The sequence below is a fragment of the Dermacentor albipictus genome, chromosome 10, assembly GCF_038994185.2.
Source record: "Dermacentor albipictus isolate Rhodes 1998 colony chromosome 10, USDA_Dalb.pri_finalv2, whole genome shotgun sequence".
Taxonomy (NCBI): Eukaryota; Metazoa; Arthropoda; class Arachnida; order Ixodida; family Ixodidae; genus Dermacentor; species Dermacentor albipictus.
The window spans coordinates 25,520,801-25,548,661 of NC_091830.1; the positions used below are offsets into that span (position 1 = coordinate 25,520,801).

The 27,861-nt window shown below is 46.1% G+C and overlaps 1 protein-coding gene across 2 annotated transcripts; it reads right to left on the minus strand.

Annotated features, from left to right (window-relative positions):
- Positions 1-1,665: 1,665 nt before the first annotated feature.
- Cdc37 (cell division cycle protein 37) lies at positions 1,666-27,861 on the minus strand. Of its 2 annotated transcripts, none has more exons than XM_070528096.1 (11): positions 27,641-27,861; positions 25,649-25,782; positions 24,405-24,552; positions 22,515-22,565; positions 21,923-21,988; positions 20,810-20,968; positions 17,399-17,514; positions 15,388-15,532; positions 13,467-13,535; positions 12,026-12,267; positions 1,666-2,183 (listed from the first exon to the last, which is right to left on the minus strand). In XM_070528096.1, exons 1-10 carry the CDS (start codon positions 27,671-27,673, stop codon positions 12,070-12,072), a joined length of 1,119 nt encoding a protein of 372 aa, XP_070384197.1. In that variant the 5' UTR covers positions 27,674-27,861; the 3' UTR covers positions 1,666-2,183; positions 12,026-12,069. The 2 variants fall into 2 exon arrangements, with proteins under 2 accessions (XP_070384197.1, XP_070384198.1); XM_070528097.1 differs by having other exon boundaries at positions 15,412-15,532; positions 27,641-27,856.

Consider the following 27,861-nt stretch of genomic DNA (forward strand, 5'->3'; position numbering starts at 1 on the left):
ACTCCACAGGTTGCCGCTTGCTCAGAGTAGGCCTACCCTGAGTTCATGATAGAAGGCTTCAATATAATTATGAAACATCGCACTGGAAGTCTTTTTACTGCAATGGCAATTGTGGAAAATTAAACTGAAAATTCTTTTTTTATTTCCATGACAATTACAGTACGTGGATACTCGACGTGCATTTGTGCCGTTGCTTTTGGAACCGTCGTGCTGTCCTTCTATCAATAGTGCATTCGCCCCGTGCGTGGATGATCAGAATGCCTCTAGAAACGCGCAGTACATTTTGCTACAAAATCGAAGTGAAGTGGATTGACTGTCATGGTTCACTCAGTCGACCTTTTATTTTTTAAATTTTATTTATAGATATTGCGATATTTTACAAGATCTTAGCAGGGTGGGAGCATACAAGTACATTCATACAAGCATACAGTTCAAGCAATCATACCGACGCTTGAATTCAACATGGCAAAAGGACAGAATGAATGAAAAAAGGAGCAAATAAACTATGTGCGGTTGAGTCACGAACGCAGGTGTGCTGTGCCAGAGCCAAGGCAGCGTTCTGGCTTCCACTGCTGGAATGAAAGTTGTGCACCCACACATTATTGTTGCTGCTGAGCACCTACATGTGTGCAAAACCACGCCGAGGTGCACACACTGGTTTGAGCAGAACAAACAGCAGACGTCAAGCTAAATTGAACCGTTTCTTTTGGATGCCGACAAACATCAGCAGTTTTTCTTCGGCCTCATCTCGTGCACCATCGAGGTCTGACGGCTGCAACAGCGCTGCCGACGCTGCTCGTCAAACCAGCACCCTGAGCCGTCTTCGTGTGCAATGCTAAGCCTTGTCATAGCTTTCAATACTTCGTGCCTTTGGCTGAAAATGACGATTCTTGTATGCAATGGCAAATTACGGGTGGACTACACCCGTAATCCTGCAGTCTCAAAAACGTGGGCCAACGTCGAAGCCAGGGCACTCTGACACAGCGTCTCACGGCGTTAGTTTTCACAAGAGAAGAATGGAAGAAACTGGCATGCAGCACCAGCACCAGATGTTTTAAACGGCGGCTGTGGCACGAGAGAAGCACGCGTGCAATCGTGGCCTCATGGTCGGAGCACTGGGCAGCTGTGCCGGGAGGCAAAGAGGTCCGATCCCTCCACTGGCCACTCGTTTCCTCATAGCGTTACAGGTAGACTTCACCCACAAGCTCAAGTTGCGTTGCGCGCATGTGAGCGCGTCACAGAATGCATGAAATTACACATGCACAGGCTATATAATATATGTAGGTGCCACACTGATGAATGAGAGAGAGCAAAGTCGCCTGCGATGCACGCGTCGCTGTCGAGGCGTCGCAATCTAAGTACGCTATTACATACTCAGAGAGCTAGTGGTGCTAAGCTTGGGTCTAGTTTTCTCGTTCGTTACCTCGTTCAGGTGCACAATATGTATATTTGTGATGAGAAAAGCAAGAAGTACTGCAGGTGGTCAAAACTAATCTGAGGTCCTTCCACTACAGTGTCTCTCATAGCCACAGCGTTACTTTCGGACTTCTTATCACTCACCCAACTATACTGGTCATAAAATTGTGGCAACTCGTGCTGAAACTTAAATTACTATGTTGTATTAAAAAAGGATGAGCGAAGAACTTTCACACAAATACAGTAGAATATGTGAGTGGTGCAACTTTATTCCAGCAAAAAAAGAATTTTTTTTTTTTACATAAAAATTTACATGACTCGCCAGTTTCGATTCTCAGAAATCACGGCAGCAATTTATTAGTGGACTATTTTTTCAGGAAGCATAGAAAGGCGCATGTCTCTTGGCAAGTTTTCTTCATCTGTGAAAATAATGAAGCTGTGATGCTCATTTTCCTGGTTACCAGTACTGATCTGTCAAGATTTCGTTAGACTTTTCTTTTTCCGTAAGCGAAATCTTCCGTAAGCGAAATCTCCTCAAAGTTAACACAGCAAACACGTTCCTACCAAGTGTTGGCAAAATTGGGGGGTAAAAAAAAAAAAAAAATCTCGACGCTTTCTATGTACACAGCAAAAACAAAAACATTATGCACAGAAACAAGCAGTTAATTTGTGTCCATGTATTGAAGTATCTCGTTGGACGCGGCACAAGGACATCTCCAGGCATTCAAATTTTTTTTCTGCTCTAGCATTCCCTTGCTTGTGTTGGCCTGCAAAGCAAAAGGGAGAGCTATATTAATTCCCATGTTGCCGTTTACAGAGTAACTACAGTTTAGTTAAAGGGGCCCTGAACCACTTTTTTATTGAAGTAGACAAAGGCATTTGAAGTGAAAATAGGCCATTTGAGAAGCATTTTGCCACAAAAAGCGCTCCAATGCATTCAGCAGAAGCGAAATTATTGGAAATCAAACACGACCTCCATAATCCTTTCACTCCTTCAATGCCTTGCACTGCAAAGGCTACGGTGGTGCGGGGCGTGGCCTTCTAAATGTCACCGTGGCGCACAGTTCAAATTTGGTTTTCGATGTTAATGTAGACGCCACTTCCGATTTTGGCATCCGTGACGCGCCAAACATAAGCCAAATGCGGTTGTCCTCAGCCAGCTGGAGTGCATTTAGCCTGTGGACTTGTTGCGAAATTTCATGGCGGCCGCCATGTCTACGCTGCGTAGCAGACTGCAGCTACATGCAAGGGCAGTGCGTATGTGCATTGTTTGCTTGGTGCACGACAAGGCTTGAGTGCATGCTCACCCTCATACGCAGCGGTCTGACCATGCCACGTGGTGCAGACTGGCTTTGCCCTTCACCAGCTTGACTGGTGGATAGTAGCCACATCCAACTTGCGCATTTTCGAAGGGCTATTAGTCAGCCAAGGCGTCTAGCCCGGAGCGGCAACGAATGAGCATGCACTGGAAAGCACGAGTATAGTCTGACCTTTAGTTTCCGGGTGGTTCGAGGCTAGTTGAGCATTCAAAACTAGTCAAAATTAGCGAGACGACACCGATAAGCAGGGTGGCCAAAGTTTATTACCTACATGGGCGGCCGCAGCAGAGCGTGAGCCGCCGATAGTTGGCTTCTTCTGGAAGTTAAATATTATTGAAATTTGAAAGCACATTTTTGCTTACTTCAGCCTGTTTACTAAGTCTGTCCATAAATATGCCCAGTAACAGTAGGAAGTGCACTACCCAAACACCCTTCTTGATTGGCATCAGCTATTGGCCAAGAGTAGCCATGTGTGGTAATTCACTACATCACAAAATAAAGCGTCCAGAAAAGAGTGAGGAGCAGGCTTCTGTTGAAATGAGAGCGTCTGAGAAAAAGGCGACTTCGTGCTCCACTTGCGAGCTTGCAAACTCGCGACTGACAAAGTTGGCTGAGATATGCCATCCGCAGACTATGTTTTTTCATCAAGATCGAGGGTTGGTTCAGAGCCCCTTTAAATAGCATCGACATTTGCATGCAAGCAATATGTACCAGGACTAAGGCAAGTTTCAGAAGGCATCTCTCAGGGGTAAGGGGCGGGGGGTGGGTAGGGAAGCCTCAGAGGCCACCCACCAGTGGCCATACACAGCTTCATATGAACACAGATTCGAAAACTTTTAACAGTGGTATGTGAACGTGTCATTATTAACCCTTTATGGTCACGTGTCGAGCCCGTCTCGACACGCGAAAACATGATCAGACATTCCGAAGTGCCCGAGACGTGCGATTGTGTGAGTTTGCCAGTTATTTGGGTTGGTAACGCCAGCTTTTGAGAACTTTTCCAACTAATAAGTGCACTTCGCAATGTCTTTGGACAATGTCAGGACTTTCTTTCCCCCTTCTTTTATGTTTGAAAGGATGACAGGATGGAGACGTTTTCTGCACATGCATTTTATGGACAAAATTCGCGTAAGTTCAATGAATCAGAAGATGATTTTAGTGGCGCAGATGAACATATTTTGTGTTCAGATGATCAGCACGCATCACTGAATGAGAGCACTCTAGAAGAAAGCGACAATGAGGACCCTACAGACCTGCAGCGCAAATCCTGGGCTCCACTGAAGAGAGTGCTACGAGCATTACCACACAGTGCTCAAGTACCATTGAAAGCCTCAGAAATAAGCAGGTTTTCTGCAGGTTGTAGAACCAAACTCAAGCTCAAAACTGTACCCGAACCGGAATTCTAAGTGGAACTGCATCCGAACTGAGCCTGAATCTGTTGAAACACACAGGGTGCAAACGAGTGCTCAATAGATAAGCAATTCTTTGAAGTGATTACTTTTTCAGTCGGCACACCACATGAGCGCATTGTTACGACTCGAGGGCTGCGTCAAGCGTGAAAGTGGGTGTTTTCAGCTGGTAAGGTGTGCTTGTGTATGTGTTTAAAGGTGTGCTGGTAACTGTACGATCACCAAGGCAGAGAAGCTTGCACTTTTGAACTCGGCCATGCCAGTTGTGATGTACGGCCAAAAACTTATTTCAAAGGTACTGCAGAATCGCAGTTTCAGTTGAAGCTTCCAGTTCGTCCATTAAACAAGCTCGCTACTGTTACCAGATATGCTGTAAAGTGCACATGCCAAGACAGATGTAAAACAAGATAGAGGGTCTCCTGAGAAAAAACAGGAAGACCAACTAGTTCACCAGCATGGCTCATTGTAAAACTGACACTGTGGTCGCTAATTAATAAAGAACCTGTGCTATAAACAACACAGGTTTTTTTTCCCTTTTTTGCGAGCCATGGCTCAATGCTTCTTTGGTGCCTCCAAGCACAGTATGCAATGCTCTTCAAATTGTGCAGATCATTCCCGGGGCACGCTACATATGCATGATTTGGACTCCTTTATCCACGCCTAGAAGGTGTGAGACTGCACCGCCTACAGTTGCATAAGAAAGATTGTTGCACTGTTTAGCACAAACTGTCCTTTTTCATGGTTGCCAGGATCAATGTCGTCACCTGCTTTTACTTAAAAAAGAAAGAGTAGAAAAATGAGGAGAATGTAACTTGCTGGCTGCTTTCTGTGTTAGAGAGTAGAAGTTTCAAATTGTAATTTGTGTAGTAAGATGTGACTACGCCGTATGATAAGCCATAGCAAGCTACTAGACATCGCTACCATGCCGCAGAACACCCACCACACGTTTCTACTTCACCTCCGTTTCTCCAGCGCCGCTCATTCTAGAAGCTGCGTCAACTCTGTGCAACCGCAACGCAATGGAAGGGTTTGATAGGAAAGATGTTGGGTGGGGGGGGCCTCGCTAGCGAATGCAAAGCACTTTTGCCATGCGACTAGTGCATTCATTGTGTTTGCTTTTACTCTTGTGATAAATGTCAGACGTGACCAGGCCCTGTGTCAAAGCATTTTCTGTGCCGAACTGTTTTGCAAACTGGTTTCGTGCTGCAGACTGGTTCTCAAGTGTTTATAAACTTTTAATTCTCCCAACCGGAACGAACTTGGAGCGTGACAAACCCAAACGCCAACAGCATTTTTTTTTCCCGCTCGACACTCTTCTTTTCTGACATGAATCACTTAACATGCATTCGTTCACTTCTTGTGCGGCGTCTAAATGCTTGAAATGGCGCCTGACCAGAGTGACTACAAGTTGTGTCAATGCGCATGACCACGAGGGGTTACAGGCGTATACTTGCACCCAATTCCTGTCTCATCTTTATTTTTCTTTGATGCATAACTCCCAAACCCCGAGAATGGAATGAATAGGTAATTACACCGTCATGGTGGCATGAGCAAAAGCCCATGCTGCTGCAGGAAGTGTGCCCAGCTGTTGCCAGAACTGAATTTAGGCTGCAACTAAGCCTGCGTCTATATGACCAATGGCCTGGTCAAACTGACAAAGAAAACACGAATGAAAACAACCAAACCTCAATATAACGAAGATGAATATAACAAAGTAAACATAGATTTCGGTGGCCATGCTTTATTTCAATGAAAATCCTACTGCTATAATAAATTCGACAAATGCTATGTTCAAGGCAATATTGGTTACAGCAAAAAGGTATTTGTTAAATTATTTAAAGTTATATAGTACTGGGGTTTTACCTGCCGAAACCACAATATGAGTATGAGGCACGCTACAGTGAGAGGCTCTGGATTTATTTTTGACCACCTGGGGTTCATTAATGTGCACCCACTGCAAGGTTACATGAGCATTTCTGCATTGTGCCCCTATCGGAATCCAGCCGCCACAGGTGGCATCGGCAAATATTAGTTTCCTTGCAACTTAAAACAGAGCAAAATAGAGTAGGTGACTGCTTTTTATGACTAAGAAATTCATATTTGCTGAATATTCCGGACTTTCCCAAGGAAGCGTCAGTTGCCCCGGGCATAGGAGCAGTACACATGAACAACCAATATTTCAAACATGAATCCAAAAGTTAGATTTTCAGGGCAAAGTATGTTGTGACTAAACAGGGGATGTATTCTGCGATGATCGCTTTTGGCGATACTATCGCCATGGCCACGCCTTCACCACTGGCAAGTGCCGATCAACTTGTTGAGCAAAATTGCATGAGCTGATTGGTTGGTAGAGTCCTATGTCATCGGATTTTGCTCGACCAGCCAATCAGCGCGAGCTTGACGGCAATACTATCGCCGTGGAGACAGTTGTGATTGCCCAATGTGATCATCACAAAATACGTCCCCAGCGCCGTTAAAGTGAGCTAGAAGGAGGTAGTAGGCTCACGCATTGGCCGGTGCCATGCATTGCCGTGATGCCGGCCATGTCGCTGGATTGTGCTTTGGCGTGCCTAAGCAATGCGACGCCATCGCCACCTTCAGTGTAGTGAGCGTTCGGGCCTCTCCGCACTTTTGGAGTGTGCAAAGTTTTGTTTCTCTCACGAACACATCACGCGCTGCTTCCTCGATCTGCCGAAGGCTTTTCTGTGGACAGTGATGTGGCCTGACAAGCAGTGACTGTCTTGCGTGACCAAAATGCCATGCCGAAGGCAAAACCATTGTTTTGCACCAGGCTGTCAGACAGGTTACATCTATGTGAAGGTCGGCACGAAGACGTCTTTGTTTGACATTCCGCAGGATGCAGCCTTCAGGAAGCAATGGGAAAAGAATCTGCATCGAGTGGACAAAGCTGGACCACACATGTGTGGTCTGCGAACTGTACCTTGTGCTGCAGTATGAGCTACAGGACTACGTGCACATAATTGAAGGGAAGGAAGTGCATACATACTCCACGTGAAAAACCTTGCCTCTGAGAGGATGCTGTACCTACAATCCTGCCTAATTTGGCATCATACTTGATGAAGAAGAAGCCATGAGAAAGGTCGACTTGAAAGAGAAAATGGTCGGGAACTGTTCCAGTCGAAAAAAAGTTATGTTCTCGTACCAGTGGTGGTGCTGTTGGTGGCTGTGCCAACAAATCAACAGAAAGTCTCGCCGAAGGTGCGCAGCTTCAGGAAGCTCATCCAAAAGAAAGCTCAGAGGTTCTACAAGCTAACACAGATGCAGATTTAATTGGCTGCTTAAGACTTCCTTTCGTGTTCTGGAGCAAGCACCACTTCCCAGGCAACGACGGCATTGTCTACTGCAAGTCTGTGCCGACTGCAAGAAAGCAGGGTACAATGAGAAAAGGTAGAGATGTTTGTTCACTTCTCATTCGACGTATATTGCAAGGTGTACGCTAGAGGTACTTTGCTGGAAGAGGTGCCAGTGCGAAGTGAAATGTAGGCTGAGACCTATGTGGTAGCGTCATATCTCAAGAGAATTATGAAGATGCACTGTTCCCTCAAAAACCAAAGGACCAAGCTGTTTCTTGCCACGGATCCTCCATTGCTGCTCTGCCCAAGCTACTACAATCTAAATGCATGTCAAATGTGCACAGATGTATGCACAGAGTTTTGCATGCAGTCTAATCACACATTCACACGGGTAATAACGGTGACTGAGTTGCAGAAAAGATGCAATTTTCTGCAGCCCTATTCGCACGAGTACTGCCCATCTGCAGTGCATATTATTTAATGAGCTAACAGCAGAAACACATGTCCAGCCTCATGTGCAAATGTAGATCAACGCACATGCCTTGTGCCAGTTTTTTTTTCATTTCAGTTACATTAGCGTCACATGTTACACTGCACAGATTCATGTGCAATTCCATGTAAATACGAAAACAGCATGGTTTTAACCACGCACAAGCACCTTCATCAGGCAACGTCTTACATTGACACCGTTGGTGACGCCACCGCATGTGTAACACACACAGTGTCAGGCAGAGAACTCGAGTAAGCCCCACATAGACCCAATTTAGAATGCTAAACCACCTGGCTAGCTCCGGATTCGACATGGATTGGCTTCTTTGTTATAGCAGCACAACTCAATGTTAACGCCAGGTGATGCTGACATCAAGTGCTGTCGTCATCAGTTTTCCTTCATTGTTGCACATACCGTATTTACTCGCATAATGATCGCACTCGCGTAATGATCGGACCCCTGAATTTTGTCGTCAAAATCCGATTTTTTTTATTTCCCGTATAATGATCGCACCCTGAACTTGCCGCAGCGATATGTCGTGTGCCAAGTCTAGCTAATAATGATCGCGCTTACCATCTGTAGAATGCTACGCGAACGACTCGTCTGCACGCACCAAACATGCTTAAGTAGATGCCTCATTTCATTACTTTCATCACAAACTGGCCTATATTATGGGTAGGCTTTATAATGGTTGTAGTCAACAAAAACAAAAGGCGCCTTTCGATTCTTTTCATCTGCACTCGTGAGCACGCAACAAATTGCGCGCGGCAATGATAGTAGCCATGTTTACACTGATACGTTAAAAGTGTACCCTGTTCATACGCCAACGCTTGTAACACAGCTAAGATATTCGCCCACCCTTAGCGGAAAGGTGCCATGTTAGGATAGTAGTGAAAACAGGTGCCGCAGTTTCCGCAGCACGCCGGCCATGGGTTTCTGTCACTGGCACCTAAGCGGGCCCATCTGTTTCTGTCCCCTCAAAGTGGACATGGCTACGTTATTGCCGCAAACTTGCCGATATTAACGATATTATTCATCACTGACACGGAATAAACTGTTTCAACGCACGTAATGTACTCACGAGAAGAAAAAAAAAAGATAGCGTTCGGCGCGTTCGGCTTGCTCTGCCGGCCGCCATTTTTGTTTTGGTGTCCCGCACCCGCATCCCGCAGCAAACGCGGGACGAAAAAAAAATTTTATTTACCGCGGGAAATTTAACCCGCGTAATGATCGCACCCCTGAATTTGGGTCAATTTTTTCTGACAAAAAAGTGCGATCATTATGCGAGTAAATACGGTAGTTGTGGATGTTTTCATCCGTCGAGACCATTGTCATTCATAATTTTGTTACTTCTTACTTTGCGCCTTTGTTGAGTGCCTTGCAACCATCTATTCGTGTCTCTCAACTAAGCAAACAAGTGCAACGCTGATGTGTTTTCAACACCACATGCCCACTTCTTCACCTGCCTCCACTAATTGTATCGAAGAAGCTCGGAAAATATTTAACCATGATACTGGAGAGGAAGGCTGCCATTTATAGAGCAAGGGCGGACGCAAGGCGACGTCACGAAGGAGTTTAACCTCCCCAAGCAAACTTCATCCCACTGATGTGAAAGACAAGGAGAAGATCTTGTCTTCTGTCAACAAGTCACACTACAGGACTAAAAAGTGACTGGAAAGAACAGCACCCGGAGCTGGAAGGTACTTTGCAGCTATGGTTGAGAGGAGCCTTATCAAAGAACCTTCCAGTCTCTGGCAACATCCTGAAGCGAAAAGCTGAGATGCTCGTTTTGAAGATGGACATTACTTTAAAGGCGCGAAGAACCTGCCTGCGTGGCACTACAGAGACCAAGAGGACTGGATTAATGTAAGAACCCATGTATAGCGCGAGGTTATTTCCAGATTTTACAATGCGGAATTTCCGCTCCGTACTATTTGCGGATCCCGACATTTTTTAGCCCAAATTCATACTTCCTGTTTTGTACTTACTCAGTGCTATCATCATCAAGTTCTTTCGGCATCATCAGTCACCATTGTAGCCAACCTGTCTTAGCGACCGCCATGTATTACACAATGTCAGGACTGAGAAAGCAGTGTTCGGCTATTTTTAAAAGAAAAGTGATAGTAGCTGCCAAAACTATTGTCAACTGTGCCGCAGGGCGTCAGTTTGGTGTGAATGAGCGCAGCACTCGCGATTGGGGAAAGCAAAAGCAGACCCTCCATGTACACAGCAGCCCGAGAAGAAGTTTTCGGAGGCCGAGGAACGGAGTGTTTCCTGAAGTTGAACTGGAGCTGAAACACTTCACTCGAGAGTAACGAGCTGTCAACATCAAGCTGCTGCAAGCAATGGCAAGAGAAATTGCTAGAGAAAAAGGCATTCCAGAGACTGGCTTCAAGGCAAGTAAGCGCCGGGTGTCTTGCACTGGGTGTCTCATAAATTCCTAACACGGATTTCTCGGTGCCCTGCAGGTCCGGAAAATCGGTTAGCTACTGTATGAGCTCTGTAGGCTTGTATAAACACAGTCGCCGACCGATAAATCGGACACCGGTAATCCGGACACCGATAATTCGGACAGCTTTGTGGCACCGCCAATGGAACCATAGATTTAATGTGTAAAGATGACTGACATTTCGGACAGCTGCCGGCTCTATATTCATTTATCTGGACTCCATCTGTAGATGTAACGTACGCCGACTTGCTGCCGTTATCTCCTCTGGCAACCTCGACAAGACACCAAGTATGGCCTTAGAGATGCAAAATATCAGGTATAGCCTCAGAGATTGCACACTACATGGTAATCCCTGAGGCCTTGCTTTGGTTGCAGCACTATCCCCAAAAAATTTAATTGCAAATCCCAATCTTGGAGGCTTTGCCTGAATTATAGGTCACATCAACATCGCGATCATCACATCCTATTCCGGCAACATTGCGCATGGCCTGCTCTCTCCATGCTGTTTGTTGAGTTTGCCAAAGCTGTTTCTTTATTCTATGGTTTGCCTTTCGGACAGCATTCCGCCATTTCGTGCTTGTTTGTTTACTCTGCTGGCTCCAAGAAGCCTTTCTCTTGATCTTGTCGACAGGCGGCCGCGTTGAGTGGCACCAACAGTGCCCTCGTAAGTCCGACTCAGACTTGAGTCACAGTCCGAATGAGCCTGACTCCGCAACTGAAGAGCCTGAACTGCCATATACCACGCTGAGCTCAAGTGCGGACATCGCTGATGACCTGCTAAGTTGCAGTATGCCTATTTCTGCCACCGCTACATTTGAAGACTTTGCAGACGTCGACAGCACGGTGTTGTGTGCGAACTGAACGATGACGAAATAATTAAGGCCTCACACCGTCAAACAGAGACTCTAACTCAGATGATGATGATGTTTGATGCTCCGGAGCTTTCACACGCGGATCTGACTCCAGCAATTGCAGTCCTTGCATCAGCATACAGCGACAGCACAAACTGAGAGAAGTACAGGCACACTTGCTTGCACGTAAGTGGAAGTACGTGCAGCAACGAATCGACCACTCATTCCTTGTACAGGGCCCTTAAAACATAAAGTTATCTTTCTTGGATGAATTCGTTTCTTTCGTACATTCGACAGTACGGACTTACTGGCGTTCCCCGTGGAGTGCGAATTACTCTTCTTCGACTCTATCAACTTTTTGCTTTGACATGAATAGTAATCAGAATACTAGAATCATTTAGAAGAACAGGTAGAATATTTGGCTGATTTGCATGAAACCTTGACACAAGATAGAAAATAACAAAAGCAATAAAAGAAAGAGTGTAATAAAAAAACGTTTTTGAATTCTTATGCCATATCTGAACGATATCGATAGCATACCCTTTGACTGTTTTCTTTAACAATCTTATACGTTATAGTTTGTTGCACATAGATATCCCAAATCCTTCCTTAGGCTCTCTTTCGGCAAACAATGCTTGTTCTATGCAGGCTAGTTTTTTAGAAAGCCCTCATCCTGTTCGCTGCTCAAGTTTGCTTTGGCACTGGTCACATCCTAGGCAGCGCCGTGGGGCTCAGTCAATCCAAAGCCACATGCGAGTGGTTCAAACGATGGCTTACCTCATTCGATGCATGGCATCATCATTGTTGCCGTCCTTTCTCCTTCACTCTGCGCCTGATGTCTCGGAGGACGCCTCCAACGGTGCCGACGCCTCTGACGCCTCCGCGGCCTTGGCGTCAGGCACCCAGAGGCCAGAGTCGACGCAGCGCTTCATGTGGTACCTGGCCTCTTCCTCGGGCATGCTGGCGATGACATCCTTCAGCATTTCCAGGTCGCGAGACTCGAAGCACTTCTGCATAGACTGTGAGACAACGACAGGAGAAAAGGATTGAGGAAAAGCAAGAGAAAAGGACTGAGCAACTCCATACACTTAAGTCGCAGTGAAAATTTTACCGTACTTTTTTGCGTATAGCCCACGTCCTTGTGTAAGCCGCTCCCCAATTACCGCATTTACTCGTACGTAAGGCGAGATTTTTTCACGATTGTCGTTGTTCGAACTCAACCCTTGCGTTACATCCAAATGCAGCAACGTTGACAATTTTGAAATTAATATTCCGAATCTCGCGATTTCTGCCATTATTTTGGCAAAAATGTACTTTTATGTCACGAGTCAAATAATAGACAAGTCAACAGAAGAAAGCAGTTTTTCTTTTTCGGACTCGACACTGTTTTTGGTGTGTGTGTGACAGGTGCTGCTGTTACGGTGCTGCAGCACCAGCATTGCGATTCCATTCCCACTTGTTTCTCATAATTTGAATTTGTTTCAAAATTGAAAATCTTAGATTCGCAATGATAACCCAAATGCACTGCCGCTCCCTGCTACAGGCGGCGTGAAGTGGGCATCATGTTTCATTCTGGCAGCATTGTATTCTGGCGTTGCCCACCAGCTCAATTTCATTCCAGTCAGCTGTCGCCATCTTAAGGCATTACGCAATAGGAAAACGAAAAAATGTGCCTCAGACTGCTCGGGGCCCCATCAGGTCGACGTGCATCGGCATTTCTCACTGCCTGGGCACGTCAAAACTTCCTGCCACAATACCACAATACCTGCTTTCTTTATATTAAAAAAAAAGGAAACCTGTAGACTCAGGCTGAATCGGAGGAATGCTGCCTCGATACCACAATACCCGCGCTCTTAAAAAAATAGAAAAAAAGAAAAGAAGGTAGACTCAGGCTGAATTGGAGGAGTGTGAACATTTTCTTGCCTAAGCTGCAAGAACAATCTGCGTCTCGAGCCATCTGGTCCCCACCAGCTCCACATGTGTCGAGGTCTCATGCTGCAACACTTCGGATTACATAGATGTCAACTGCAGTTGAATCTGCCAAACTTTTTAGTGACATCAGATCGCATGTGTCCCCGGTTTACACATATTTTTCTTGCTTATTTTTATTTAAACAAGACGTTTGAACGAGGCTCTACTGTATTTGACCACCCGGGGTTCTACAACATGCACCCAAAGCTCGGTTATATTGTATGACAAATGGGCTGACGCAACTCACCTCAGGCAGGGACTCGAACACCTCAACTGGGTCAAGACCGCCAGGTCCTAGCCTCTCCTGCCGTTCTTCCTGCAAGTTTTTTTTAACAGTCACTACAACTGCAGAAGATTTTCCAGCTTCACAGGCAACACTCATCACGATATATGCGTCTATACAAACAACCTATTTAAAGAAATCCCAACCTGGTTATGCCCTGTACTAGGCGTAAATGCCAATGCTGTGTTTCCCTGGTCTTAAATGAGTTTATGTGTTTATGCAATTGTAAACATATTAAACACAAACAGGAGAGCATGAAATGGAACAGCTCAAATAACCAACGAGCTGAGAAAGCAATTTCAGGTTGCTACATTTCCTGTCGTCAAAGATGGTGCAGTTCCCATGCCGTAAAAGTCAAAATCAGGCTGTCACCATACAAACAAGTGAAAGCAGACGTGAAAGAATGCATTCTCATTAGCTCCGACTTGTTCACGCTTCACTTCCCCATGCACTGCACCAAGCGCTAAAGGAATTGAACTCGTAATAATGAGCACCCCAATAGTAAGCAGGCCTAAGTGGCTTGACTTTATTTTCTTAGTAACTAGCACAGGAAGCCAACAGACAATGAAGCGTGGAAAAGCGTAGGGCACCTAAACTCTTCTGTATTAATTGTAACATAGAAATAATGAGAAAAAGGAAAAATAAGGCTTAAAACAAATTGAGCAGGGACCATCAACTACTGTTAATGCAAGTGAATGGCCTGAATGAAAGAAACGAACGAGCGAGTGCGAGGGACCCCTTCCCTTCTTTCCCGCCCCGCAACTCCATTGCGTGAGAGCTCAAGCACCTTTTTTCTCAATTCCTTTGCATAAAAAGTCTTACCACTGACCCATCAACCACCGGCTGACCATTTCTGAGCTCAAGTATCCGCTGACGAATGGACTGAACGAACTTGTACTTGGCCTAGCCCTAGGAGTGTTTGTCAGCACCCCTCACAGCCCTGGCAGTGGATGCAAAACATCTTTTTGATACTCCCAGGGTTACATCTGTACCATACACATACATCAATGTCCCAAATACCGGATGGTAGGATTGCTGCCATGGTAACTCAACTGCTTGAGCATCGCACCCGTAATGCAGAAGGGGAGGGTTCAGCTCCCATTTGTAGCAAGTTGTCTTTACGCCTGCTTTCACATCTTTCCCTAATTATTTCTACATTTACAGTTAAAAAAAAGAAATGCTCCTGCTATGCTTTCCCCGACTTGACTGTCTACTGGCTCGATGCAAATGAGATTGAAGCTTGATGCCATAAAGTAGCGTACAAGGGATAACTGTCCAATTGCCTGCTCCTAAGATCGCGCACTACGCGACACCCGTGCTTAAAAGGGCATTCCACGACCACTGCCTTCGGCTTGAGCGGTTCTGGCTCACACTCCCAGTGCCAATTTTGCACACACATACTCGAGAAAGTGCCGCGGTAGCTGCATTGGTAAAGAGCCACAGAAGTAGTGCAGGGAATGTGGGCTCAGTCCCCATCTGTGGTGAGCTATCTCTCTGTCCACTTTAAAATTACGATTACCAGATTAATTATACTTTTCAATTAGACATAAAAATTACATATGCTCTCTGTGGCTTCGTTTTCCGTCACCTGACATGGTTGTGACTAATAAAAAAATTCAGCCCCTCAGTTCCTCTTATTCTCGAGCTCTCGGTGGGCATTCGGGCCAATAATAAGGCACTAGAATGCACTAGAATGCCAACACGCTGATCCTGTTGCAGGTGACCTTCACCATGAATAGTAGAACTAACTGCCTGATTCCGTTACCTGCTGAAACATTTGAGCACACACCCGGAAGACATGCACACATAGATGCGCGCACACATTTCCTAACCTTGCACAGTGGCATGAATGCCTTGCATGCGAATGACAAAGTATCTCACTCACTTCTTCACACTTACTGACACTCACTTCTTCAATCTCCTTGACCACTTCTTCCAGCTTCTCTCGGGCTCGCAACTGGACACGTTCCTTGAATCCCTTCAGTTCGTCTTCAAAGGCATCCTTGTACTGTTGGTCAGCCATCTGGATGCTGACGGTAATGAAATGACTTATTGAATGACTGGCAATCCACGTGTCTGAGGTGTTTTCGAGCTGGAGTATCCGCTGACGAACAGACTGAACGCAAGAGTAAAGCGTGCAGTTACGGACCTCTTAAGACCCCGTTGAAAGCCTTGCCTACTATGTTAAAGCATATATACAGTCGAACCCGGCTATATCGAACTCGCAAAAAAACGCCTATCAGTTCGATACAGAGCATAATTCGATATAAGCCTGCTAAATAATTGGATGTCATAAATGCACATACCATTTATAAAATCACTTTATTGATGAAACTAGCTTCGTTTCGCACGAAACAGTCCTGCATTTTCTTCTGCTTGGACAATTTCGCTGCATGCGAGGCACGCACTTCCCCACATTGTCTAAGGAGTCGGAGCAGCTGAGGCCGCAACATTCCGCTTTCGCACAGAAGCACCGGACTAGTGCGAGCGCACTTCGGAGGATGTGGGCCAAAGATGGTCGTTGCTTTCCTCGTTGTGCCCATTTTCAGTTGTGCTCGGCACGATGTCGGCAATGTAGTCTTCGTTTCCGGGCTCTACCGTGGTCGCGACACCATCATTTGCGCTCACTAACTCACGCACCGTTGATTCGTCAACAGCTTCCGGAAATTCTGACAGCTGGCTCCAAACCTCGGCAACAACGACAACGGCTTCGTCGCATTAATCAGAATTTACAGTCATCACCGAGCACGCGGAAGTCGGTACGGCTGAAGCTATTTTGGATGAACCACTCGTACACGGCCGCGCATACGCGTCGGGCGCCACGGGCACTACGGGCACCGGGTCGCGAGTTAGGCCGCTTTAGCCCTAATTTCCCCCTTCAAGATCGTGCCGAGAGTGCACCTCGGAATCTTGTACGTTGCAGAGACATCCGACTTGTCACCGCATTCGACCCGGTTTATGATTTCGAGCTTCACGACGAAAGGCTAATTCTGACGCTTCATCACGGCAACACTGCGGGAGAAGGCGCACACAATGAATCAGATAAGCAGCGAGACAACTCGCACTTTCGCCAACTTGCATGACGAGGGCACAAGAGCCTCTGATTGGCTGTCTGGGCAAGCGCTGCAGGCGGGCGGGCCAGGATCATTTTTTGTAGGGAGGTGTCGGCGGCTCCGAGGTAGCGCGGTCGCATAGGGGGAGCGGTTGGATGGAGCCGCGCCGCCGGGTTTTCCCTTCACCGCGAGGGAAAGCCAACTTCCGGGGGCACTTTCCGCCGCTTGACGTTCGATATATCGGGAGTCGCTATTAGTTTTGTTCGATGTATGCATAATTTTTGCTATATATACTCATTGTAACTATACCGTGTCCATAAATTGTTTGATATAAGGAATAATTCGATGTAAACGGGTTCGATATAGTCGGGTTCGACTGTATAGCACACACCTCAAAATTAGTGCTCTGTTCCACTTAGACAATGAGAACATGTCTTCTAAATACTGAACCACATTTCAGAACTATAGGACACAGAATAGTATCTATTACTGAAATTTCAAGCACGCTACTTATTGACAAAAGTGAAAGGAATTTAAGTGCAGACAAAGATAAGCGTTTGTCCTTGTATGCTCTTTGATTTATATGCTCATCCACAGTTGCGCTGCTACATTTTGGGTTGCGCAGAGCTAACTAACCCAATCTTTGATGTTACTTATACTTGTTTTCGAATGACAATCACCCGGGGCTCTTTAACATGCACCTATGCATGCATTTCAGCATACTCTGCCTGCCGGAATGCGTCTAACTGCGGCAGGGGTTCAAACCCCCAACCTTGCTCGCTCGACAGCAGAACACCGGTCCCGCTGAAGCACTGCGGTTGGGTCAGCGCACTTCAGGCTCACCGTGTGAAGAACGAAGAAATGCAGGATCGCGGGTCCACCTCGAGCTGCTTGCCGAGCTCCAGGACGTACTGGACGCAGATGCACTGGTGGGCGACGTGGGCCATGAGCTCGTGCTTCTGCACGGGGCGAGAGAATCAAGACCCTGAACACCTTTGCGCCACCTCGGCAGTGGTACCAGATCACGTGAAGTTGCCGGCACGTGCCAGCACTATCGTGGAGGCAACAATTTATAATAACAAAGCAAATCGATGAAGATCAGTCCATAGACAAAGATCGACTTATAGATATTGACCTGTCTTCAATAAACTTGACGTAGTTTTTATTTTACGCATAGTTATTTTTCTTTTTCAATTTGCAATCATGCTGTTATTACTAGTTAATCACCTTTACGCTGTTCTCACTTGCAATAACGCATTTATAAACTTTTTGGTATCACTAAAAATGTTGTTATTGCATTCCTCGTTTCTTTTTAAACTCTGACAGGTGGTCCCTACTACGATTCCTGCACTACGGCAACTTATATTGTGCATGTAAACTGTTGTGTGTATTGCAATTTTCTGAAAATAAAATTTCTTTGAATCTTTGAAACACGGGAGTATAACAGAAACAACGGCAGAGAGCTCCCTATTAGTGTTAATCACCTGGGATTCTTTATCTGAACTCAAAGCCAAGCATAAGAATTTCTGCATCTTGCGGGAGGCCAACGAGCTGTGCTTGCAGCAGATGTAGATGACTTCACATAAACGCCATTCTCACTTTTATCCTGTGGAGTCCTCCATTGGCATAAATGCATTTGCGGATGTACTGCTTACAAATATAGGCAATGCTGCTTGTTGAGTTTAGGTTTTAATGCCAATTTATGTGTTTTCGAAACAACATGTTAAGAAAGTCGAAGTTTCGTTCGAATGGTGAAGCATCAATCGCAATGGTAAATTAGTAGACAGCTTTATGAACTGAGTAATGATAGTAGTTTTATGGGTCGTACAAGCTTGTAAATGTTCACTTACTAACCAAATTAACAAGCACGGCGTCATGCGCGCACAGGCAAACGCGAACCCACCACACTCGATCGCGTGCACTCGCTGTCAGAATGTTGGAGTGAGGAAGTGTGGCAGCAGCAGTAAGCGAAATGACTTTCATGCTGCCTCTTGCTTCAAACTGAGCAGCGAGAACACGACGCACACGAAGCTATGAACTGTCGAAGCACTTAAGACTCTGTCCCCATTGCAGATCGCTTCCAAGATAGGGCCGGTGCTGCCACGCCCTATGCAGTTGCTGCCAGAGTAGAACACCCTTATCTGTAGCCTTGTCTGCAATGGAGCAAGATAGTAGACTACCTCCCCGTTTTCCTCCCTTGCTGGTGCGAGACTGAGTCAACATCGTCGAGTCACCCTTGCATGCTTTCACTCGCACATACAGCATATGGTGTGAGGCAACAATGTTATCGTACCTGGACTTTACACGGAACATCACTGCAACGGCAGCAATGTGCCTGGAGTGTCCATATGCTGGCATGGGGAATTGCGGCAGTAGCGGTGAGCAAAGTGACTTCCGTGCTGTCTACCGTTTCTACGCAAACTCAGCGGTGAGAACACATCGCATGCAAAGCTACCAGCCGTCGGCCCACCTAGACTGTGCCCCCAAAGCAGATCGCTTTCAAGATAAAGCACGCACGACCGTGCACGGCCAAAGTACAATGCCCCTGCTCCATCTCCTTTCCTGATGCCATAGTGCAATGTGCACGACGGAATATGGTGTGCTTGCTCCTCTTGCGCATGCGAGATTGAGCCGCCATTGTTGGCTCACTGTTGCACGCTTTCACTCGTACACACAGCATATGGCGCGCAAGGACGACATTACCACGAGACAAACCCACCACGTATGCATCACAAAGAAAACTAGTAGCAACTACCAGAGGAGGCCAACCCAGCGCGCATCTGCCTGCCTTCCTCCTCCGCGACGCTTGGCCTCAGTTCTCCATCTCTTCACTCAACATTACCAACACGTTTGTCTAGGTGGTAGTACCTTGCCGCGTGCTGAGCTCGCTCCTTCATACTGCCTCCGGCATGCAATTTTCTTCACCTCGAGGCACCTTCCTCGTTCACCTGCCTGGCTGCCTCAGACAAACATCGCCAATTTGAAGAGCTGGCCAGTTAAGCTTTGGTGTAAAAACAAAAGCGTAAAAGTATACAAATATTGGTCCTGAGAAATAAATGAAGAAAAAGAAAGAAAGAAAGGTCAGTTTCGCCAGAAAGGTCGAGCATTGATGGCAATAGCAAGGAGACTACACGAACTAAGGTTGGCAGTTTTATTGGTGTCATGCGTGCTCAGGCGAACACTGACAGACCTCACTCAATGACTATGAACTCAACAGTCCATGAACCCACCACGAGCTACCGCTTTGTATCATGTCTCAGAAACTTGTGATTACATGACCGCCAACACCATATGCGCACGAAGAACAAAATGTGTATGAGGACACTATCCCGTTCAGCTTGCCGCGGTGAAATTACCTCCAAGGCCGACACGGTGCTTGACCGGTGCTCAGAGAAGAAAGCAGATAGGCACACGTTCCTGCCCCCTATCCACCACAACGCATGCTTGATCATGTTACCGTGGGTTCACTCCCACGCCATCCCTCTTGCGCAGAGGGAATCATTAGCTCTCGTTTCTCTGAGTTGTTCACAAATGGCAGAGCGGTTTTTCTTGTCTACCACATTTCAGCATGCCTGCTCTGACAGCGGTCTTGCCGCTCAAACTTTTCATGCGGAAGGACACTTGAAATAACTTTTGCTTCGGCCGACATAGTTTTTTTGCTAGATTTACTAGCCATACACGCTCCAAGTACATGACTGAAATAGCCAAAAACTTTGTAAAATCAAAACTGCGTCACGAAGTTACTTCGTCAGTCCCGTCGACTTGGACTAACTTTTGTACCGACAGAGGCGACTCTGGCTGATGCATCGCTTTTCTGTAAATTGCAGAATTCAGGCGCTGTGTGTTCAATCCTCACGTCAGGACGACGTCAGGGGAACACATGCAACAGGTCAGAGCTGCTCGTCAAGAAAACCCACAACCGTGACAGCTGGGGTGGCTTGTTGACGGTGTGCTCGACAATTTTTTTGTGCCAAAAACAACGGGTGAGGCGCTTGCTTGCGCAGCATCAAGCACGAGAGGTTAGTCGGTGCGCGTGACAGGCGGCCCCGTGCGGGTCTCTACACCAAATACACTCAATGTTCGAAAACTCAAATTGTAGATATTCGATTCAGCGATATACGAGTGTCTGCATACCACTAGAAATTACTGCTAAGCTAACAAAAACAATGTTTTAAGAGTTCCTCTTTGGTGCCCCATCAGGGGTTACAGAAAAAAGGAGAATGCGTGCTTTCTGCCAATTGTGCGACCACTTACGTCGTCCATCTCGAGTCGTATGCACCAGAGGACCAAGTAGTTGGCCGTGTACTCGCTCGCCAGGTGCGGGTGCTCCAGGAGGAAGCGTTTGCTGTCGTCGTACTTCTGCAGCATCCCGAACTGCTTCAGCAGCGACTCGTTCTCCGACACAAATTTTTTCTGCACGGAGTTCAAGAACAATGCAGAGCCTTTAGCAAAACAGGAAGTCAGCCTCGCTGGTACTGACCGAACATGACGCAAACTGTAGCACGAAAGGCAGATCACAAGAATGAGGCAAGACACAGACTAAGGACTGCACTAACATCTACAGTTTATTAAGGGAAACAAACCATTATACACGCACATGAAAAAGAATGCTGATTAAGTAGATACAAGAAGACAATCACTTTTGCTGAGTAGATATATACTCAGCATAGATCCGTTTCGCAGAGCGGTTTGTTGTAGAGGAACGAGATGGCGCTACTGGCAGCATGCCGCACTTTGCCTCGGGTGAAAGCGTGCAAAAAAGCACATGAATGCAAAACCGCTACTGCTTCTGCCTTGCTACTTTGCGATCAGCTGTCTGAAATGCAACGGGGTGATCGGTGACACACTGTACTTCATTCGTGCTGCTAAATGCATAACGGAAGAGGGAAGACCTGTACAGTAGTTGGTTGCAAGAATGGTGACTGGCATATGGAAGAATGGAATTAATCTGTGTGACCGCTGCTACACAAGGACTGCCTGTGTTGGCGGCTCTTCACAATGCACACCTTTCCTCGGGGAAACGAAATTCACTCGTCTGCCAATGTTCTGTTGCTAACCTCCAAAGAAAGGACTTCAAACCCACAATGTTGGCAAGAGGAATTACAGTTCGTAACAGTCACAAAGGAGCAGCACCGTTTCTTGGCACAATAAGTTTCCTCACACGTTATCTATGCGCGCACAGCACACACACACACACACACACACAAACCTGAACACGCACCAAAACTTACAGCCACTCTATTGCCTACGTATCAAGAATAAGTGAACGGAACCAACATGCTGAAGTGTGGATGACGACCACACCAACTGTACATGAATGTTCGAAGCTCAGAGTGATGTCATGCCTGAAGGCAAAGGTATTTTTACCTGTGTCTGTTCCTTTTCTTCTTCTGTCAAGACGACTTCCTCCTTTGGTTTCGGCTTGTTCAGAATCTGCATGAGAAAGCCGAACAAGTTGATTTGAATTTCTTTTGTTTCGTTTCTCTCCTTCAGTCGAATACCATCATGACTCCAGAAAAGCAAAATGAAGGCAGCTCCAATAGAAACAGTGATAGTCCTGACACAACTACATTGATCGACTGCACCAACTACGCACTTTATCAAGTACTCTATTAGGAGTAAGCATTCATATAAACACTGACACAACCTGTTTGTTACTTCACGCAATAGCGGTCAGGTATTTAGAACCAAGTTACTGGCAACGACCAAATAGCGTGCATTTTAACGCGACAGGCGTGCACGTGAGAAAATATTGCAGTGTCACTAACAAAAGTGCAGGCCTTTCATGAATAATTATGATAGTTTTACTGGTTAGGCATTAAAGTGCAGGATGCTTCACAAACCAGTTGCCATGCTTCTGTGAATTGTATATCTGTGCATAGCAACTGGTGTCCAACAGTAAACCTAGTGGTGAATGTAGGCAACTGGTTTTTGTAATGTGGAAGAGTAAACAACTCACCGTTTTTTGAAAACCTTCCTTGCTGATGGTATCAACATTCCAAGGTGCCAGCTAAAACACAAACAAAAAAGAAAAGGCAGCACGTGAGCTCAGCAGGTGGGCATCCCCCAAAACCAGAAAGCACCCAAGGTCTGCGAGAACGCAAAGCAGTCGTACACATGCGCACACTCAGGGGCGTCCACTAATTGCCCTTCAGACCAAATCCATACAGATAAACACAATTTGCCCTTGCTTCTGCAATCCCCCTTGCAAAAACTGAATAGAGTCTATGCTCGTTACAATCGACCAGCATACAACAGACTTTTGATATAACAGACTATACTTCAACCTTAGTTTCTTCTACCTATTTTATTAATGCAACAAAGTTCGCTTTTAACAGACTGCGCTACAACAGACTGTCGGCTACAGCGGATGAAAGTAGCGGCAATTTTTTTGAAAATCGGGCATACAAAACATACTTTTGCTGTGTCGACATGGGCTGACAACTGACTTGCGAGGGTGAGTCGACGATAGTAGCTAAATATCGGACATGCAAGAGAGGAAGGCGGGGCAGAAACGAGCTGTTTTCTTTCGCGTGCGAGGCACCGGGCGAGGCAAGGGAGAGGGGGGTTCCACTCCGGCGGCTGCTGCTTACGGTGTGGCTGCTCATATCTTGAAAGCGATTTCGATGTGGACAAAATGCTCACTCGCGTGGGCCTCATCTTCAAAGCGATCTGCGATGTGGACATAGTGCACCCAGTGCCAGTAGCTTTGTATGCGCTGTGCTTTCGACGTTTAGTTCGCGTTGAAGCGAGAGACCGCACGAAGGTCAATTCACTCGCTACTGTTGCCACACTTCCTCACTTCAACGTTTTGACAGCCACTTTCCACGGTCATTGAGTGTGCTTCACCTTAGGGGGAAACTGCGATTTTCTTTTGTTTGTTGTTTACTTTGGACGTTCGTCACTCACTCTTTGCAATAATGTTGTTAGACATCGTGACCAAAACTTCGGAAGCGAGGCGTTTTGGATATTATGGACTTTGGATAAAACGGAAGCTTTTTGTCGGATTATCAAGGTTTGTTGTAATGAGAGTCGACTGTACTGCAAACATTAGTTGTCAATAAAGAACAATCTAATCACTTAGTCAAAAAAATTTTTACTGGTTGCTGGCAGACTCGGACTTGGATTGTAACAATGCCAGACCTACTGGTGAGTGGAACCACAGAAAGAATGCCTGAGCCGCACTAGCAGCCACTAGCCAGAGTATTCAGATGCCAAAAAGGCAGCACATCAGTGTGGCTTTTGGCGCAAACAAATATGGCAGACACCTGAAGCTTTGCGCACGCATAGTGCTACTCCCACCGTGCCGTGAGTCACATGATCTGCGACTCCAGCGAATCTAAGTCATAGCCACAGGATGCAAGCGAGAGAACCTTGGATTCATTCGAGCTGGAGCCCAACACTCTAAACATACTGTGCAAATGTATTCGAAACACTTGATCTGGACCAGACTAATGTAAAGCACGCATTGAGACTGCTTGAAAGTGACCAGTCGAATGTACTACAAAATAGGTGACATTTTTCGTTCTTGCTTTACTTTGACAAGCAGAAATCTGTAGGTCAGTGACTTACAGTGATGGATCAACAGCTGGGGCTGCAACCTGGCCAGTTTTCCCCAACTCTCGCATGGCTCAATGCTACTTAGCAGAAAAAATAGTAGTAGGGACATTCGGCAGTTCTAACTGGGTCCTCGGGAGATTTACTGAAAAGTCGGGACTGTGTACTAAATCCACTAAATTCGGGATGATTGGCAAGCTACTCCCTCTTCTTGGTGATGCTTTCTTTCTTTTCTTTTTTTTACTTGGCAAAGGTGGCAACCCTAATCAATGGCAAAGGAGCTGCACCCTACCTTCTCCTTTTTGTCCAACTCTTCCTTCTCTTTGCGCAGCTCCTTGTCCTTCCTCTCGAGCTTCGCGACATCTCGCTTTGCCTGCTCCAGGTCTTTGCCAGTCTTGCCCTCACATCGCTTGCGGGCCTCCAGCAGCATTTTGTCGTGCCTGGACAGACGATGGAGTAATGTGTGAACGCTGCCGTGAATACGCCTTTTGCATGAACTCATTCAGGCATTGCGGGCACGACTGTGCAAACTGAGATAGTGCATCAAAAGCAAGAGCAGGGATTAAGATGATGATACTCAGAATGTTTGAACTGAATTCTGGGGTTTCATGTGCCAAAGACCACAATTTGATAATGAAATAAACGAGAAGAAAGGGCATTAACCGAGGAGCCTGATTTTTATTAGTCATATTATAAGAAGCCAACAAACAGTGACACCAAGGCCAACATAGGGGAAGTTACTGGTGCTTAATAAATTGTTGGAAAGTGGATGAAAAAACAACTTGCCGCAGGTGGGGAACAATCCCACAACCTTCAAATTTCGCGTGCGATGCTCTGCAAGCCTTTCTAGTAGGGTGACCTCACTACTAGCGAAATGTGGAACATGCTGACAAGGGGGGGGGGGTGATTTACACAGCACGATGAGAAATTAACTACAGTAATTTACTTTCTAACTTTTGGCAAGAAAGTTTCTTTCGCAGGGGTTCTGTCCTAGTTCTTCACTTGATGCACGCACGCTACTGCTGGCCAGTGGTAAGACGCAATGTGTGCGCGTGTTCAACCGGGGCCCACATCAGGGGGAACAGTGGGACAGTGCATGCAGCTGGTGCCAGCAGCATTCGTAGCCACTTTTTTTCAAAAGCTTGGAGTGCTTGCAGCTAGCACATCCTCAAACAGGGTGGCCTGATGCAGCTGAACTCAATGCACTGCTGAACAATAATAATAAAGTGTGAAATGCGGGACATTTTTCAAGATTTTCGTTATCTCTTGCGGGACGCAGGACAATAGCTCTCAATGCGGGACAGTTGCGCGAGTCGCGGCATGGGTGGTTACCCTACTTTCTAGCTATGTTCAACCCACAAGCTCAGACAAACACTACCGTCTAGGCACTGCACAATATTGCATGCAACAGCACAGGCCTACACAGGGTTGTGGGGCAAAACAACCAGCCGCTGCATACGACTCTGTTTAAACACTAATGCAAGTGTAGGCCTAGTCTTATTGTCATTAATATTTTTATTCGAATGTGGAACTCACTTGGCCTTCCTCCTGTTAAACTCCTCACGCTCTTTCTTCATTTCGTTCATCCGTTCGACACGTGCCTGGTGCCGCCATCGAAACAAGCTTGGCGTGTCAATGTTGGGGTGCGTGTCGTCCTCATCATCCGACACCTGAAACAGCGTGCAAACAGTTATCATGCATCTCAACATCCCCACCTCCAATCACTTGGAGAAAGTACTTGGTGCATCAAAAACCTTAGAAAATACCAGTATCTCGGGCATAAAATCTTCATGTCCACTAATAAAAATGTATCAACAGTCCAGATGATGGTATAACCTCGTTATAATTGAGTTGCATGTGACAAAAAATAGTTTCATTATATCCAATATCTATTATAAACATGTGTCTGTTGCCCTGTTTAATTATTTTTTTTATATCTGCATTAGTCACATCGAGGTTCGATAAGATTTGTTACATGCTGATATCGGTGAGAAAATTTTGATTTAATTAATCAAACCTGTGTTCGTTATGTCCACTCAGGAGGGCTTAATGAAGACAAATCAATATAACCACATACACAGACACAAAAATAAAAATAAGGACGTGCTCCAGAAACGAAAAGGTAATATTGCAAAATTATTCAATTATGCAGTTTATTAATTATGCAGCATGGCGGTTGACAAGTCAATGTGAGAATGGATGAATTGGCAGCCAAATCAGTAAACCAAACAGCTTGACAGTAACACCACGATTAGGTGCTAGGTGCACCACAGTCAACCTCTAGATACGGACAGTTGATTATGATGACGAGGAGGGTCTAATGGCACAAGGGCCAGGTTTGGCCAAATAGCGCCAAGCAAAGTTGAACACTAGTGTGACACGATATGTGCACCCGCGACCCTCGTTTTAGTTAAGCGGATAACACTCACGTCGCTCATTTCACTAATGGTCAAATTTTAGATGGCATACAGTTAACTAACGCATTGATTTATCCTTGCATTTTTTATCCGCGAGAAAACAATTGAAAATTTCGAGTGCGGCTGCTTAAAGAAGCACTGGCGAAGTGTTGCAGATGATGGGAAAGTGAAACCTAAACGTTTAAGTGTACAAACAAAGATCACTTGCCGTTCGTTTCCTACACAATTTCCCAAGGTCACTTTAGGTAAAATGCTGAACAGTGAATCAAAGCGCCTTTCTTGCGTTAGCATACATATAATTTTTTGTTTTTTCACTCTGAGCGTGCTAATTCTTTTTCACGTCACAAGCACGATGCAAATAACTGCCTTGTGAGCCCCGCTACGCAGCTTGCCGAGAAAAGGTCAACGTAGAATATTACGAATATCATTTTCATCATTCCATCATGCGAACCACGATGCGAACACCGTATCATCGCATGATGGAATCCGCATCCTTTTTGACAGCGGCACAGGAAAGATCGCGACAGTAGGAACCTGACGGCGCTTTGACACCACTTAATACACCCGCAAGAAACAGCGTGAACAAGCAGCTCGGCGACAATTATCGCAACGAAAAAAAAATAATGTAAAGCGCATAAACAATCTGTCGGATCAGATATTCCGTAACATCTAGCGCCCAGTGCAATAAAATGAACAAACGTTCGTAAAAATCCAAGCGACATGGGCGTAACGGCGTCACAGCCAACGGTCTTGAGCAAGAACCGCTACATAGACTAGCGGGTCCTGCTTGGCGGTCTACAAGTGGGTTGGTTACGAAGCGCGTGAAACTATTTCCATTGGGACATGGGCGCTCGTCCAGAAAAAAATAAATAACGTCGATCGCTCGACGATCGGTCTAGCGGTAATATTTGGTGTTTTAAAGCGCCGTTCTAGAAGGATCCATGCAGGGTCGGTTTGGGTTTCCGTCCCAGATGCTATCGCGCTGACCTTTGAAAGCTCGAGACAATCCTAGCGGTTCAAGTCGGTTTCCTTCGGCAGTCACACTTCACGCGGCACTGTTCTGCCGCAGCGATGCCGCTTAATAACAGAAAAACGAAGATAAATCACCTACCTCGATTGTTTTCCACTTGCTGTAGTCTACCATCTTTGAAATCTCACTGACTGTGGTTGCCTGCTGACCGAGTATTGCTTCGCCAAGCTTAGCCGAAAGAAGCGCAAGACGGCGTAGGTGAGGTGAAGCAACGTTACTAGATTAGCGCTTTCAACTAATCTAGTAACGCGGATGTGAAGCTCGTGTTAAAAGCTACAAAGCTCTACAGTTTCGACCCCGGT

What these genes read in the sequence shown, in the direction of transcription:
- Cdc37 (XM_070528096.1), bottom strand. Translation starts at nt 27,673, where the DNA reads ATGGTAGACTACAGCAAGTGGAAAACAATCGAG. An exon ending in AGTTGGACAAAAAGGAGAAG is followed by an intron (nt 22,566 to 24,404) that starts GTAGGGTGCAGC and finishes TTTGTGTTTTAG; the next exon opens with CTGGCACCTTGGAATGTTGA. An exon ending in TACGACTCGAGATGGACGAC is followed by an intron (nt 17,515 to 20,809) that starts GTAAGTGGTCGC and finishes CGCCCCGTGCAG; the next exon opens with AAGCACGAGCTCATGGCCCA.